This window comes from Falco peregrinus, chromosome 4 (genome assembly GCF_023634155.1).
Source record: "Falco peregrinus isolate bFalPer1 chromosome 4, bFalPer1.pri, whole genome shotgun sequence".
NCBI classification, from domain to species: domain Eukaryota; kingdom Metazoa; phylum Chordata; class Aves; order Falconiformes; family Falconidae; genus Falco; species Falco peregrinus.
The window spans coordinates 53108944-53121405 of NC_073724.1; the positions used below are offsets into that span (position 1 = coordinate 53108944).

Genomic DNA, 12462 nt, shown 5'->3' on the forward strand with positions numbered 1-12462 from the left:
AAGGAAAAATATGAAATACACCCGTGATGCACAGAGCGGTATGTCAGGCAGCAGAAACACAGTCCAGGAGACAGCAGCGTGGCTGCTGGCTGCTGCTAGGGCTGCCGAGGGTTTAGATACCCTGCAGGACGGGTTGTAACTGAAGGGGGATTAGTCAGGAGCAGGGACAGATGGTTGCTTGGGAGCATGATGGTGATGAGTTTTGGTGATCAAAAGTCACAGAACACAAATCCTTACGCAATGGGAACCTATTCAGACGATCTACAGAGATGGCGATACAAAATGGTGGGTGATGGAGATGCTTCCGGCAGCTGTCTTTTCAGCAACCTGTGGAATTAGTATCGATACCAAAAAGAAGGAGCCCGCAATGGTTGAAGTGAGAGCTGCCACCCATCTGAAGGACACAAGTAGGCAGATGTGCGCGCTCACTCTGTCACAGCTCCTGAAACCCTTTTGAGCTGCAGGGTCAAGTTTTTCAGCTCCCTCACAAACTGCAAACACTTGAACCACAGCATCAGCAGGCTGTTACTGGAATCTCTTTCTCATCTCACCGTTATCAGCACCTTGCACATGGACTGGTAGAATCCATCAGCTGGTGGGGTCTTTAATCTCTAAGCTCCTTCTTCACTCTTCCAATCCTTCATTGTCTCCTTCCCTCTTCCATACCTTCTCTCAAGCTGTCATATTTCTACACCTTTCCTCTCTTACTCTCACACCTCACTCTAATCACCCTTTCTCTGCTCTTGAGATCATGTACAAAACAAGCAAAATTGATAGGCATATTTATAGGCACATCACTGACAGAGACACAACCTGTGGCAGACCCTGGTCTGCGGCCACTTGCTGGAGAGCATTGCAGTGGGCAGTGTGGGCCATACAAAAGCCCATATGGGCAGCCTAGTGAAAGAGCATAGGAAGCAGGGCAGGTACCGCGTAAGATTTCTGTGGGTTTACCTCCTAATTTCTGACCATCGGTGGTTTAGAGATTCCTTGCTCATAGCCTGCACCCAGCTCAGTTTGGGTTTTGACATTAAGGCGGTATGGCAGGGTGGGCCATTATATTACATTTGAAAAATAACAAATGCTGTCAAACATGCCTATTACAAGTATAAATTGTTCTTGGTTTGTCCCCTTTGTGCCTTCTTTCTCCCCTCCAATTTTCACTGCTGAGCTAGTTTTAGTATATGTTCTATTTAAAAAACAAGGGTCCACCAAGGGTCTTTATAACTAATAAAGATGTTTTTAAAGAAGTCCATTTCCAGTCTTGGTCCTAGCTCATGGAAGTTGAATACATCTTGGGAGTAAAGTAACTACAGCAGGATCACCCCAAAAATGTAATTTTCTTTGGAAGTCTTGGTGCCAGTAACGTGTGTCTGGCAGTTTTCTGGAAAACACAATGTTCTCTGAGATTTAAGACAAGTCCTGTTACCGCATGGAAGAAAAATCTGAAAGCAGCTGTATGTCAAATTCATCGCTTGTATTAAGCACAGAGGCTTGATCCATGTTCCTGTATGTCCTTCTTTTTAGCCTTGTATCCTAGGAATATTAGAGTCTATCTTGTTTTCTGCCTGTATGTTATCCCTTATGCTAGTAAGTTTGAAGCAGCGGACTGACTGCAAGAAAGTCTGGTGGAGCAGAAAGGTCTCAAGGATTTCATACTTCTACATCTTTTGATAAAATTAACAGGTAGCTGGAGGAAACAGAGCCTCTCAGGGCTTCCAACAGCAAGGAAAGACTGCACCATGTGCTCTCTCTTCTGATCAATAAATAACATGCAGCCTGTTTCTCAGCTGCTCCCAACCCACCAGCGCAGTGCTGCTCTTTCTTAGGCAATGCTTGGGGAATCTGAAGGATGCCAAAGGTCTGCTGGAAACCTAAGGAAAGAATCAGGGATCTGGAAAGATGGGGAGGTGCGGTTTATGATGCCTCGATGGGATTGTGGGGTGGGGATGGGATGTGGAGGATGCTTTGTGGCCTGAGGTTTGTGTGACGTTGGACACAGCTCCATGCAAACTTAGATTTCATTAGTTCTACTTTCCACACATAAAAAAACCCAACCAACCACACCCCTCCCCATCCCTCCTGATTTTTCCAATTTATAACTTTTGGGGGGGGCTAATTTTCTGTAAAGTTAAAGTTTATTTCACCTTACTGCCTGTGGCTGTGTACACCGAACAACTCAGAAATCTGGAAAAGTTTTGCTTATTCCAGAGTTACTCTGGTTCTCCATCGAAGTTATGAGAGCTGCCTGTGGAGCACTGGCTTGAGGCCACTGCTCTGAAAAATAGCCCCCAAGGTGGCTGGGGTCATAAACACAAAGAACAGCCGATTCATTCTGCACTGGGACCCAGAGGTCTTCTTCTCCCTTCTCTAGATAGGACAGGAAAACGTGAGCCACAAAATCCATGAGTAGCATACTAAGCAAATGCCAGGATCCTAGGTTTAAAGAAAAACAAAAATAATTTTAGCAATCTCTTCATTTACTTATCTTCATATGTACTTTTTTGAAGGGCTTCATTATAGTAATGGGCTAGGCAAAGTAGCAGACTAACAGTCATCAAATAGTACTGACAAAATTAAGTACTTCAAAATATCACAGCAAAACAGGCACCAACTGCAGATTTTAAACATAAGCAAAAGCCTTTCCCCCTTATTTTAACTAGAGAGGAAAGTGTACTGGTGTTCATTTGCTTTCCTGTTCAAGTTCTTCCCCCACATTCACTGCTACTACCAGGCTTATGCAACAACCACGTCACTTTCACTCTTCCCTTGGACAGATAAATCATCCCATCTCTTCCCAAGCAAACCCTCCTACAGCTGTCTGGGTGTCTTGTACCTATGACATTAAATGGTCTACCTTGCAGCTTGGGACATAACTGCTAAAAGCCAAGAGAGACTGAGGCCACTGACTTTTGAATCATACCTTGGTTGAAAGCCCTTACAGTAAAAAGTAGGTCTTCTTCCATGCCGTCAACCTGCACAGGGATTCATCAAGCGATTCATAACCTCTGCATCTCATAGATATGTTTATATGGACATCAACAAGGAGATACCACAATTTATATGACTGACCAAGGTTTACAGAGCTTTAAAAATGGAAAATACTGCCTCTTTTGACGTTATACGTGCCTGAGAAGCTGCTCTTTGTCCTTTTGTCCTACATTCCAGCAAAGGAAGTAGAAGTACTTGTTTATCTATGGGACAAGGAAAGGGACTTTTATATTTGGAGTTCCAGCTATACAGACCTGACACTAGTAGTCCGTGCGTGTTTCTAAGTCTCACCAGTGTTTTCATTGTATTCAAGAGGAGTAAGCGTGACACAAAAGCTAAACTCTAGTTGTCCCTTGGAATAATACAGAGGGACACAGTTTTGAAAAGGGAGTAGGTTGAAGCAGCTTGCTTGCAAAAGAGGAACGTACAGGTCACTGTCCAGCCAGTGTGGCTCATCAATACATCCCTGAATGCCTCAGAAGGCAGACCCGTAAGGAAGGGCAGGTGTACCAGCTGACATGAAGCTCGGTGATGGACATAGGCAGAGGCACATTTGGTGGAGAGGAGGTACAGCTGAAAGAGCTGTAGAGGTCTCACTAGCCCTGACTGCTGTAGCGCACTTGTTCCTTGCTGCCTTACAGTGAAGGGAACTGCATGGTTCCTCCCATCACACTTGAGCATCACCACATGGAGGCTGGGCTGGAAAAGCGTAAAAGTCAATCCTAAATTCTGAGGTGTGAGTATGCCAGTATATTATGTGTGCCAGATGTGCCAAGCTCCAAAGTAAAAGCCCCAGACAGAAGTAAGTTTGGTTTTGGTTACTGGTATGTGATTTATTTTTGGGGGAGGCACACTGCATTAACATGACACTCACACATTTCCCTAAGTAATTCTGTTTCTTCAGTGTGGATGCTACATATTTTGACTTGCAAGATGCCCACCATTCCTGCAAGAAATGCTGAGACTTAAGGTTTTTCTGAAAAGCAATAACCCGTAGTACAGAACTTTTACACCAGATGGCTTGTTAACATAACTGTTTCAGCCTTGTCCACTAAAACTCAGTATCTTACCATAACAGAAAGATGGGAGAGAAGGGACATTGTTAGCTCATATAATCCAACATCTTAAAGAACGAAGGGTGTTAAGAAAAAAGAGAATAATGACCAAATTAATTGGAGCATCTCAGCAAAAGATTAAAAAACATTTTAAAACTCTCTTATACGTGAGAATAAATTCAGCCTTAGTGTTACTGAAGTATAGTAGGAAGACTATCATAAGTGGGATGAAAATATAATTTGTGACTAGTTTAAGGAAAGCTAGTTGTTGGTAACAGTGTTGTGTTCCCAACCACTGACAACTGCAGAACAGGGAGGCAATTCATTAATCAATTCTTATTGTGGAAAGAGGGAAGAGGATTTCACCACCATGGGGAATTTCAATAAACATTATGCTTCCAGTGCTGTTCTTGGAATTCATTCCCAGTTTCCTCATTGCCCAAAATATTACATGTAACATTTAAGAGTGTGGTGCAGAACTCCTCTGGAGAGAGAGAAAGGAATGGTTATTTTATTATTACAGGAATGCAGCAGCTGATGGACAAGGGACCCTGCTGTGCTATGTTCCCTGCAGACACAGAACAAAACTCTGATCCTGCTGCAGACAGTTTGCGATCTAGATACAAGGCAAAAGATAGTGGGTAGATGCAGAAAAGGGGTGCGCACATACCTGCACAAACACAGGCAGTAATAGGGGAGGAATACAAAAGGCGACAACCGTAACATACCCCTTTGTTATGTCTTTGTAGGAAGCACATGAAAGTATGGTTTTGAAGGGGAATTTCGAAGAAGATAATGAGGTTTTCTTTGGCTATCTGTGTGAAGCCCCATCCAACAGAAGAGGAAAAAATATGAAGGTGCTCCTTTGAAAAATCTAAAAAGCAGTTCATACAGTTTGGGATCAGATGTTGCTCAAAGGAGATGGTGCATTTCTGCACAATGAATAATAGAGAGCGAGCCTCTGAAAGGTTTTACAAATGAAGAGAAAGACAGGTAGGGTTGATGCAATATAGAAATGGAAGAGACTGAACGGATTTAAGACATGGTTGTACCACTTCAAGCCAGTTCAAGTGAATGTGACTGCACAGTCCCTTTGCTTCTCCTGCCTTGCTCTGGTGCATGATGGATTTGCTGCTTGACAGCTTGGAGCCCTAAAACGGGCAGAAAACTAACCCAGCTAAAGGAGTGTCTAGTTTTCGGTTAGTGTAACACCTTAAACAGGCTTGCTGGTGGTAGGCAAGCCCTTATGTCAGTGTAAGGCCTAAGGAAAAGGAGCGTATAGCCGTTTGTCAGAAGAGCTAACTGCCTTTTTGGCAAGCAGTTATTGCGGTGGCTCTGCTTGGGCTGCATTACATAGGAAGGACCTGAAGGACTTGGAGCCATCAGTTGAGAGATTTGGAATTTTTATGGTTTGGGCTATCAGTGGCCCCAGCGGGGGTGTGCAGGCCTTTTAGGGAGAGAGAGCAGCGGCTCACCCTTGGGGCTGCCGTTCCCCATTTCCCCACGGAGAAATGATGGCTTCTGCCGAAAGAGGGAGTCCTGCCCTTCCCGCCAGGGCCGCCGGGACGCTCCTGCTCTCCCTTCTGCTCATCCCAGGGTTTGGGTCAGAGAAGTCATCCCATCGCGAACTACTCGTTTCATTTCCCTGACCTGTCTAACCACATCGCCAGGCGAGTGGTGCTGCCTGATGCAAGGAAGGGATTAGGGAGAAGTGATGCCCCTACGGACTGTAGCATGAATTTATGCCGGTTAAAAAGATCTGTTGCCTCAGCTGTCTCAGGTCAGATAGGGGCATCAGGCGAGAGTTAATATACATAAATATATGTATATACATGTATAAAGACCCTACGTACCAAAACTGCCTGAGCAGTTGAGGGTCATAGCCTTGCTTACTCCACTCAGCAGGAAGCTCCATCTCAACTGAAAAGCTGATGCCGCTTCTCTAAACTCCTCTTTACTCCTGCTTGGCTGCAGATAAGGAAAAAAACTGCTTTACGATAAAGTTTGTTGAAAGAATTCCTTATTGTGTTGCAGACTATTTCCCTGTACGAACTGCATACAAAAGGGAACAAGGAGTTTTTTTGTTAGAATCCTAAAATAGCTTAGGCTGAGAGGGAATTTGGACATCATCTAATCCCACCTCTTGTCCAAAGCATGGCCAGCTTTGTAGTTCAGGCCTTGCCCAGCCAAGTTCTGAATACCTTCAGGATGCAGGTTCCACAGCCTTTCCAGGTAACCTCTTTCTATGCTTAACAACTCCCATGGTATTTTTTATTCTTTTTATTTATTGGAAATTTTTTTTGCTGCAACTTGTGTCTATTGCCTTATGCTCTATAACTGTGAATCCCCAGGAAAAGTCCCACTCCATCTTCTCTACACCATCCCATGAAGTAGCTGAGGGTTCTCTGAGATGAAGGCACCACAGAACTGTGAAGTACTGTTCTAAATTAAAAAAAAAAATTAGGAAATAATCAAGCTAAAGAAGTACAGTTTACCCTGCTTCTTCAGAAAGGGGAAAAAACCCACACCAAACCCAAACTTTAACCACCACCTAGACCCATGTTAATTGGTTTGGCAACCAATTGAATGCAGCAGTACCATCAAGATATCACTAATTCTGTAACAGTGATGGACCAGGGATGGTAGAGCTGGTAGCCTCTGGAAAGGTACATTTCCAAGGATGATCATACTTGAATCTTCCACAAGAGCTAGAGACATTTACTAGAAATTCTCACACTCCTACCACCTGCTAAAAGTCAACAGTTTCATGAATCAATTATTTCAGGAAACATTAAGTTTTCTCTTCATTTTTACTAACATTTTTCTTCCGAATTTTAATTTACTGGGGACTGTTATAAAGTGTATCTATGAAATGAGAGTAGATATTGAAACTGCCCAAGTGGATACATGCGCAGAAATTTGCTTGTAGTGGTTTGGACAGATGGAATTTTTGTGTGCCAATTAATTCTCCCTTTTTCTGCAGCATGCATAAATTGTATTTATGCAAATCTGCATTTTGGTCAGGTTGCTAGTGTACAAAGTAGCTTCTGCAAACTAGTGACAGTCAACATATAGCAGGATAAATGATGTGATCACTCTTTCTCTTTTGAAATGATTGATTTTATACCTCAGTGAAAAAAGCTTGAAGATTTGAAGCCACACATTCCAGGAGAAGCTGAATATCTGTGAAACGTGACAGCAAAGACACCAAGTCCTTCAAACCTATGAAATATAGAAGGGAGATCATTACTTAGAGTGATTGGCTTGCTTTTTGTTTCTACAGTTTTAGCTTTTTTTTTCCTTTTATCTTTAGCTTAAAATATATTCAGACATCTGTTCTTAGCATTTTGATTAATATAATAATACCATTGCGTTAGTGAGGAATAGTACCCTACTCTGAAGTCAGTCAGAATTCATGTTTATGTCCATTTCCACCATATCTGCACTGACCTAGTCATTGTGGCAAAGGTGGCAAGAATAAACACTTCCAATGTGAAAGCTGAAATTTGGTTATATGCAATACCAACTTACTTATCTGAGATTTTATGTGGTTGAGAAAAAAAACCCCAACACTTTTTTTTAAAATCTGTTGAGAGGGAGAGAAGAGTCTTAAAACAATAACAGAAAATGCAGAATATTCTGTAGACCAACAGAAATATAGATGATATTGCCACATATCAGTGCAGCTGTTCCCCCAGAAGACTGGAACCTATCACCCAGTGCCAAAAGGTGCATCACTATGGCAGCTCTCTGAATTTATACCCTTGTAACTGAGACATCTTCCTTCAAGAAGGCATATGGACAGGGTTGGTGAAACCTTGCTTATTATAAATTACAGTTTGGAAAAACAATGAAAACAAAAAATGCAATAATACCACCTTGGAAAGAGCGAGATCTTCATTAATATAATGAGCAGATGTAATAAAAGCATTCTGCACAGTGGTTTTGATTTTAAGATGTACATAAATATTTTTTAAATGGTTCTCTTGATGGTTCTGTGAAGAAGGCAAATTATTATTCCTACCGAAAGCAGTCACAGAAAGGCTGTGGCACACCCCTTGTCAGCGAGCAAGCTGGTGGCAGGCCAGAAGCAAAAACCTGAGGTTTCCCTCCGTCAGTTCTGTGCACAGCCTAGTCCAACTTGCTCGTCTCTTACTAATAATTTAAATGGCAGCCCATTAATCTAAAAATTAACTTGCCATTATGCTCCCATCCCTTTTCATTAAGCTGGCAAATGCATTATGTCATGGCTGCATACAAACTGTATATTTTATTGTTTACAGCACAACATCAATCCCAAAGGTCACAATACAGCAAAAGGACATGAAAGCTGAAAAGCCAATAGTCCTCGTCCAGCGTACAATATTTTAAAACCTGGCCACAAGAAATGATTTTGTGTACTTTGATTAATGAGAGAGGAAAATATAAAAATGTAACACTTGGAAACTTCTTTTTTTTTGTCAAAGAAAATGATAAAAAATTAATATGTCTGCTTGTCAACCTTCTTCTAGAAGATATATAATTTAGTAACACGAACCCAACTCCTTTCCTGCAGAAAGCTTTAAGAGTCAGAACGGAAAGCCTTTCATTCTTAACCTTTAAAGTTAGAATGATAGTGTTACATGCTCCATTCTCAATTTTTTGGCTCTTTTCCAGCACTTCGGGTTACAGCAAGACTGTAATTCCCATTAGGGCCGATGCCATGAATAAACAAGCGGAAATGCTGGAGCTTTAACAATGGCAAGCAAGGGCTTAAGTGGATAAGACAAAATATAGCAAAAAACCCATTACATTTCAGTTCTATGTTGTTCTGCAGCTCCTCCAGATTCCTAAGCTTGTTTTGAAAGAGGATTCCAGGCACATCCAGAAATCCCTGATCGATGACAACATGCAAGCCTGATCGCAGAACAGTGACTTTGCTGTTGTTCTCCAAGACTGCTCTCATTGTCTATAGAGAATAAGGAAATGGTTAATGCCTTTAATTTTCTCAAGCCCTTAAGTCAGTCAAAAAGCTTCCCTTATTCAATACTAGACTTTATATAACCAGTCTCCAAACTGGGGGGGTGGGGGTGGGTGGTGCAGAATCAAAGGAAATTAATCTTAAGTTCTCTTTAAGGGGTTTTTCTTTGTTCTGGGAGATACTCTCTTCAATGACTGTGTTGTTGCCTCTGATGGAGCAGACAAGGCTAACATGCCTGAAGTATCTGGGCAATTGCCCGGGCATTTGGTTTTGGTTAGAGTTCTTACAGTTACGCCAAATACCGGTGTTTGGTCTAAAACATGGAATGGGGTATCAGGGCTGACCTTCCCCCCATGTTACCTGTCCTTAGTACATGTTTCAATTAAATTCAAAGGCAAATTTTCTCAAGTTGCCCAAACCTTTGAGAAAGTAAAAATAACGTATTAGTTGAAATAATATTACTCAGGATTTTATCCCCATTTATCTGCTTATGAGTCATTTGTGAATGAATCTGGCTTCATATTTGTCCCAAAAAGTACTACTCACACAGATAGTGCAAACAATTTTCAGCCTAACATTTAATCCTCATCTCTTCATTTATTTATTTGTTTTTAATTAATTGCTAACATCACACAGTATTTCTTCAGGTTCTTGATGAAATTATGAGAACAGTGAAGGAAATTAGAAAATAAACATGATTCTTTTAAAAAATCACTAAGCCATGCATGTAGTCTCACACTTCTGTACTGAAATCAGTGAGATCCTAAAGCCTTTGTTGAATTTTGGGCTTTTATATGAATAGTCCACATCCAGCTGGGCCTTCCAAAGGAAAAATATGTTTTGTAAAATTCAGAAAAACTTCAGGATGCATAGATGTTCAAACAAATCCCATTCACCAGGTGCTTACCATGACCCCACGAGCAGCAGTGAATGCAGCTGACCATTTGTTTGCAAACATAATTTCCAATCTAGCCATTTTTCTTTTTCGTCATTCTTCTAGCTTTACTGAAATACCAAAAGCACTCTAATTCTCACTCAGTAATCCCCTTCAGCCAAGTTGAAGACAATGTTTTCTTTATGTTTTTTCTTATGTTGCTTTTTTTTTTCTTTATGTTTTCTTTTTCTTATGTTTTTTCTTATGTTGCTTTTTTCTTATGCTACTTGGAATTTCCAGTGTCAGAAGAAGAGCTGCTGCTTGCAACACATGACCCAAAGGCTGGGAATGACTAGGGGCTGGGAATGATGTATCTTCAGTACACTGCTAGCACATGACTCTATGCCCCAATATTCGAGAGTGCTCCCCTTAGCCATTGCACTTCAATATACTAAATATAATTCTCTAAATGACTGAGAGTCAGCTCTGACAACACTTAAATACAGCTTACCAGAGGCAGGAATCAGCCCCAGGAAACAACAAGCATCATATTCGCATTCCTTTCTCACAGGGAATTTGCACCTTTTTATGCTCTAATTACTTCTGCATGTCCAGGTAGTAGCAGCTGTCAGCCTGCTTTATCTACACATGATAGGAAAGAAACTTTTTTTTCCTTTTGAATATGACCCTGCCAAAATTGTTCCTATTTTCTCACCAGGTGGCTAAATTATTGCAAAGTACTCTACAAGGGATGGTGTTATTACACCCTTCAGAGGCTGCAGCTGCACAGCTCCTCCATAGTACTTCTCATTAGGAGCACTCTCACCTGCTTTGACCATCAGTCTCTATTTGAAATTCCAGGTGCATTTTAGACACAGAAAACTGAGAAGGTGATTAGAAATATCAAATTACTCCAAAATATGAGAAGATAAGATAAAATTCAGCTTTGGATAGAAGTAACTGAGGAAGGATGTAATGGAGACTTGCAGGGAGAATTACATCAAGAAGGGTTTTTAAATATTACTTAAAGATTATAGTAATATTTTTTCATGTAACAAATAATCCAACCATGGAACTCACTACCCCAAGATGTTGTGGATGTCAAAATCAAACTATTAAACACCAAGATGTAGATATAACCTTCATCTCAGATTGCTGGAAGCCAGGAGAGTACAATGGAGGAGTGAGGTATCACTTGTTCTGCTCATACCCACTTTGCATGAGCGTCTGATGAGGGCCACCAGGTGAAATGGGATACAAATCCACACAAGTCTAGGATCAGGTCTGACTGACTAAAACCCTCAGCAGTTCTTTCTGAGGGATGTCCACCTCCCCATGAAGCATCTGTGTGTTTCTCACAAGCTGAAACTTTTAAACACCTGTGGTACTCAGCTAACCACCTTCTGGTGTGTGCTGGACTGGGGGATGCATTTACAGGAGAACGTTTGGCTGGTATTTGTTTCTTGCCCTGTTTCACTGGAGCCCAATATCCACGGCTTTGGCAGGATCTCTAATGGAAGCCGTAACAGAGACTGTGCGACTGCTGAAAGGCTATCGGGATGCTCGTTTAGAAGACTTACATAATTTCACTTATTGAAACTACTGTTTTTAAATGGCCAGTGGGGTTAATCCTCAGGTACACTGGAACGCCTTTGCCCTTCCCTTGTATTTTAAAGAGGCTCTACAGAAGGTACAAACATCATTTACTTGTGAGAACAGTGCCAAGAGCTTGTTAACATGAACAAGAACCAGGATGTGCTCAGCTGTAAGTATAGATTTGACCCCGATTCTCAGGTCTGCTGGGTTCCCTTCATGCTGGTTAAACAACAAGTAACGGGGATGTAGTGCAGCCAGAGGCTGCTGCCAGAGAATGCCCTCCAACTAGGCTGCAATTCTCTTGCTGTAGATCTTGTGGGTGTAAATTCAATGTTGACTCTCTGCAGCTTTTCCACCCATTAGGAATACGCAGGGAAGAATCACAAAGCCACAACCAGTCCCTTGAGATAATGGCTTGAGCACAAGAAGGGTGACGTAAAGTCTGAGCGTGCAAATGGAATTGGCACTTGCAGTCTTGCTGGATCACGTTCTTCAATGCATAACCAGCACTGTTTGGAAGCACATGAAGCTGAGCTTTTCAACTATTTAGTATCTCCATGGGCTGCTGCAGTAAATGAGAACTGTGAGTGCTCAGCACTTCACTGAACTGTTTGCCTGTGTTAGCATACCTATACATGTTTGGTGCAATGTTTGCACCTATTATTTTTATTTTTAAAAACTTCTTTAAACTGAAGTGTATGTTTTGCATGCTGCTGGTAATAAAGTTTTCCTATAAAGAAAAGCTATGTTTATTAAGGAAGAATGTGACCCTCCTGTGTGCAGTCCAAGAAGCCACATTTCCATTCCTTCCTGCCCTTTGGTGTGGGGACAGAGTGCAGTGACTTAAGCCAGGCAGCTTGTTGGGACAATCTTGTACTTGCTGTTTGAAGGAGAGGAGAGAATATACCATCTGTTCTCTTTTGCTTTCTTCTGTGTTCATGATCTATCTCTTCTGTTGTGGCCCAGACCAGCTCAAAGCCCAAGGT

General features: G+C 41.7%; 1 protein-coding gene across 1 annotated transcript in view; it reads right to left on the bottom strand.

Annotated features, from left to right (window-relative positions):
- Positions 1 to 2153: 2153 nt before the first annotated feature.
- Positions 2154 to 12462, bottom strand: part of RFX8 (regulatory factor X8) — a 29429-nt gene continuing 19120 nt past the window's right edge. The window contains 4 exon segments of the mRNA XM_055802009.1: positions 2154 to 2436; positions 5900 to 6014; positions 7174 to 7268; positions 8838 to 8994. Coding sequence (XP_055657984.1) covers positions 2180 to 2436; positions 5900 to 6014; positions 7174 to 7268; positions 8838 to 8994 — 624 coding nt within the window. The 3' untranslated portion in view covers positions 2154 to 2179.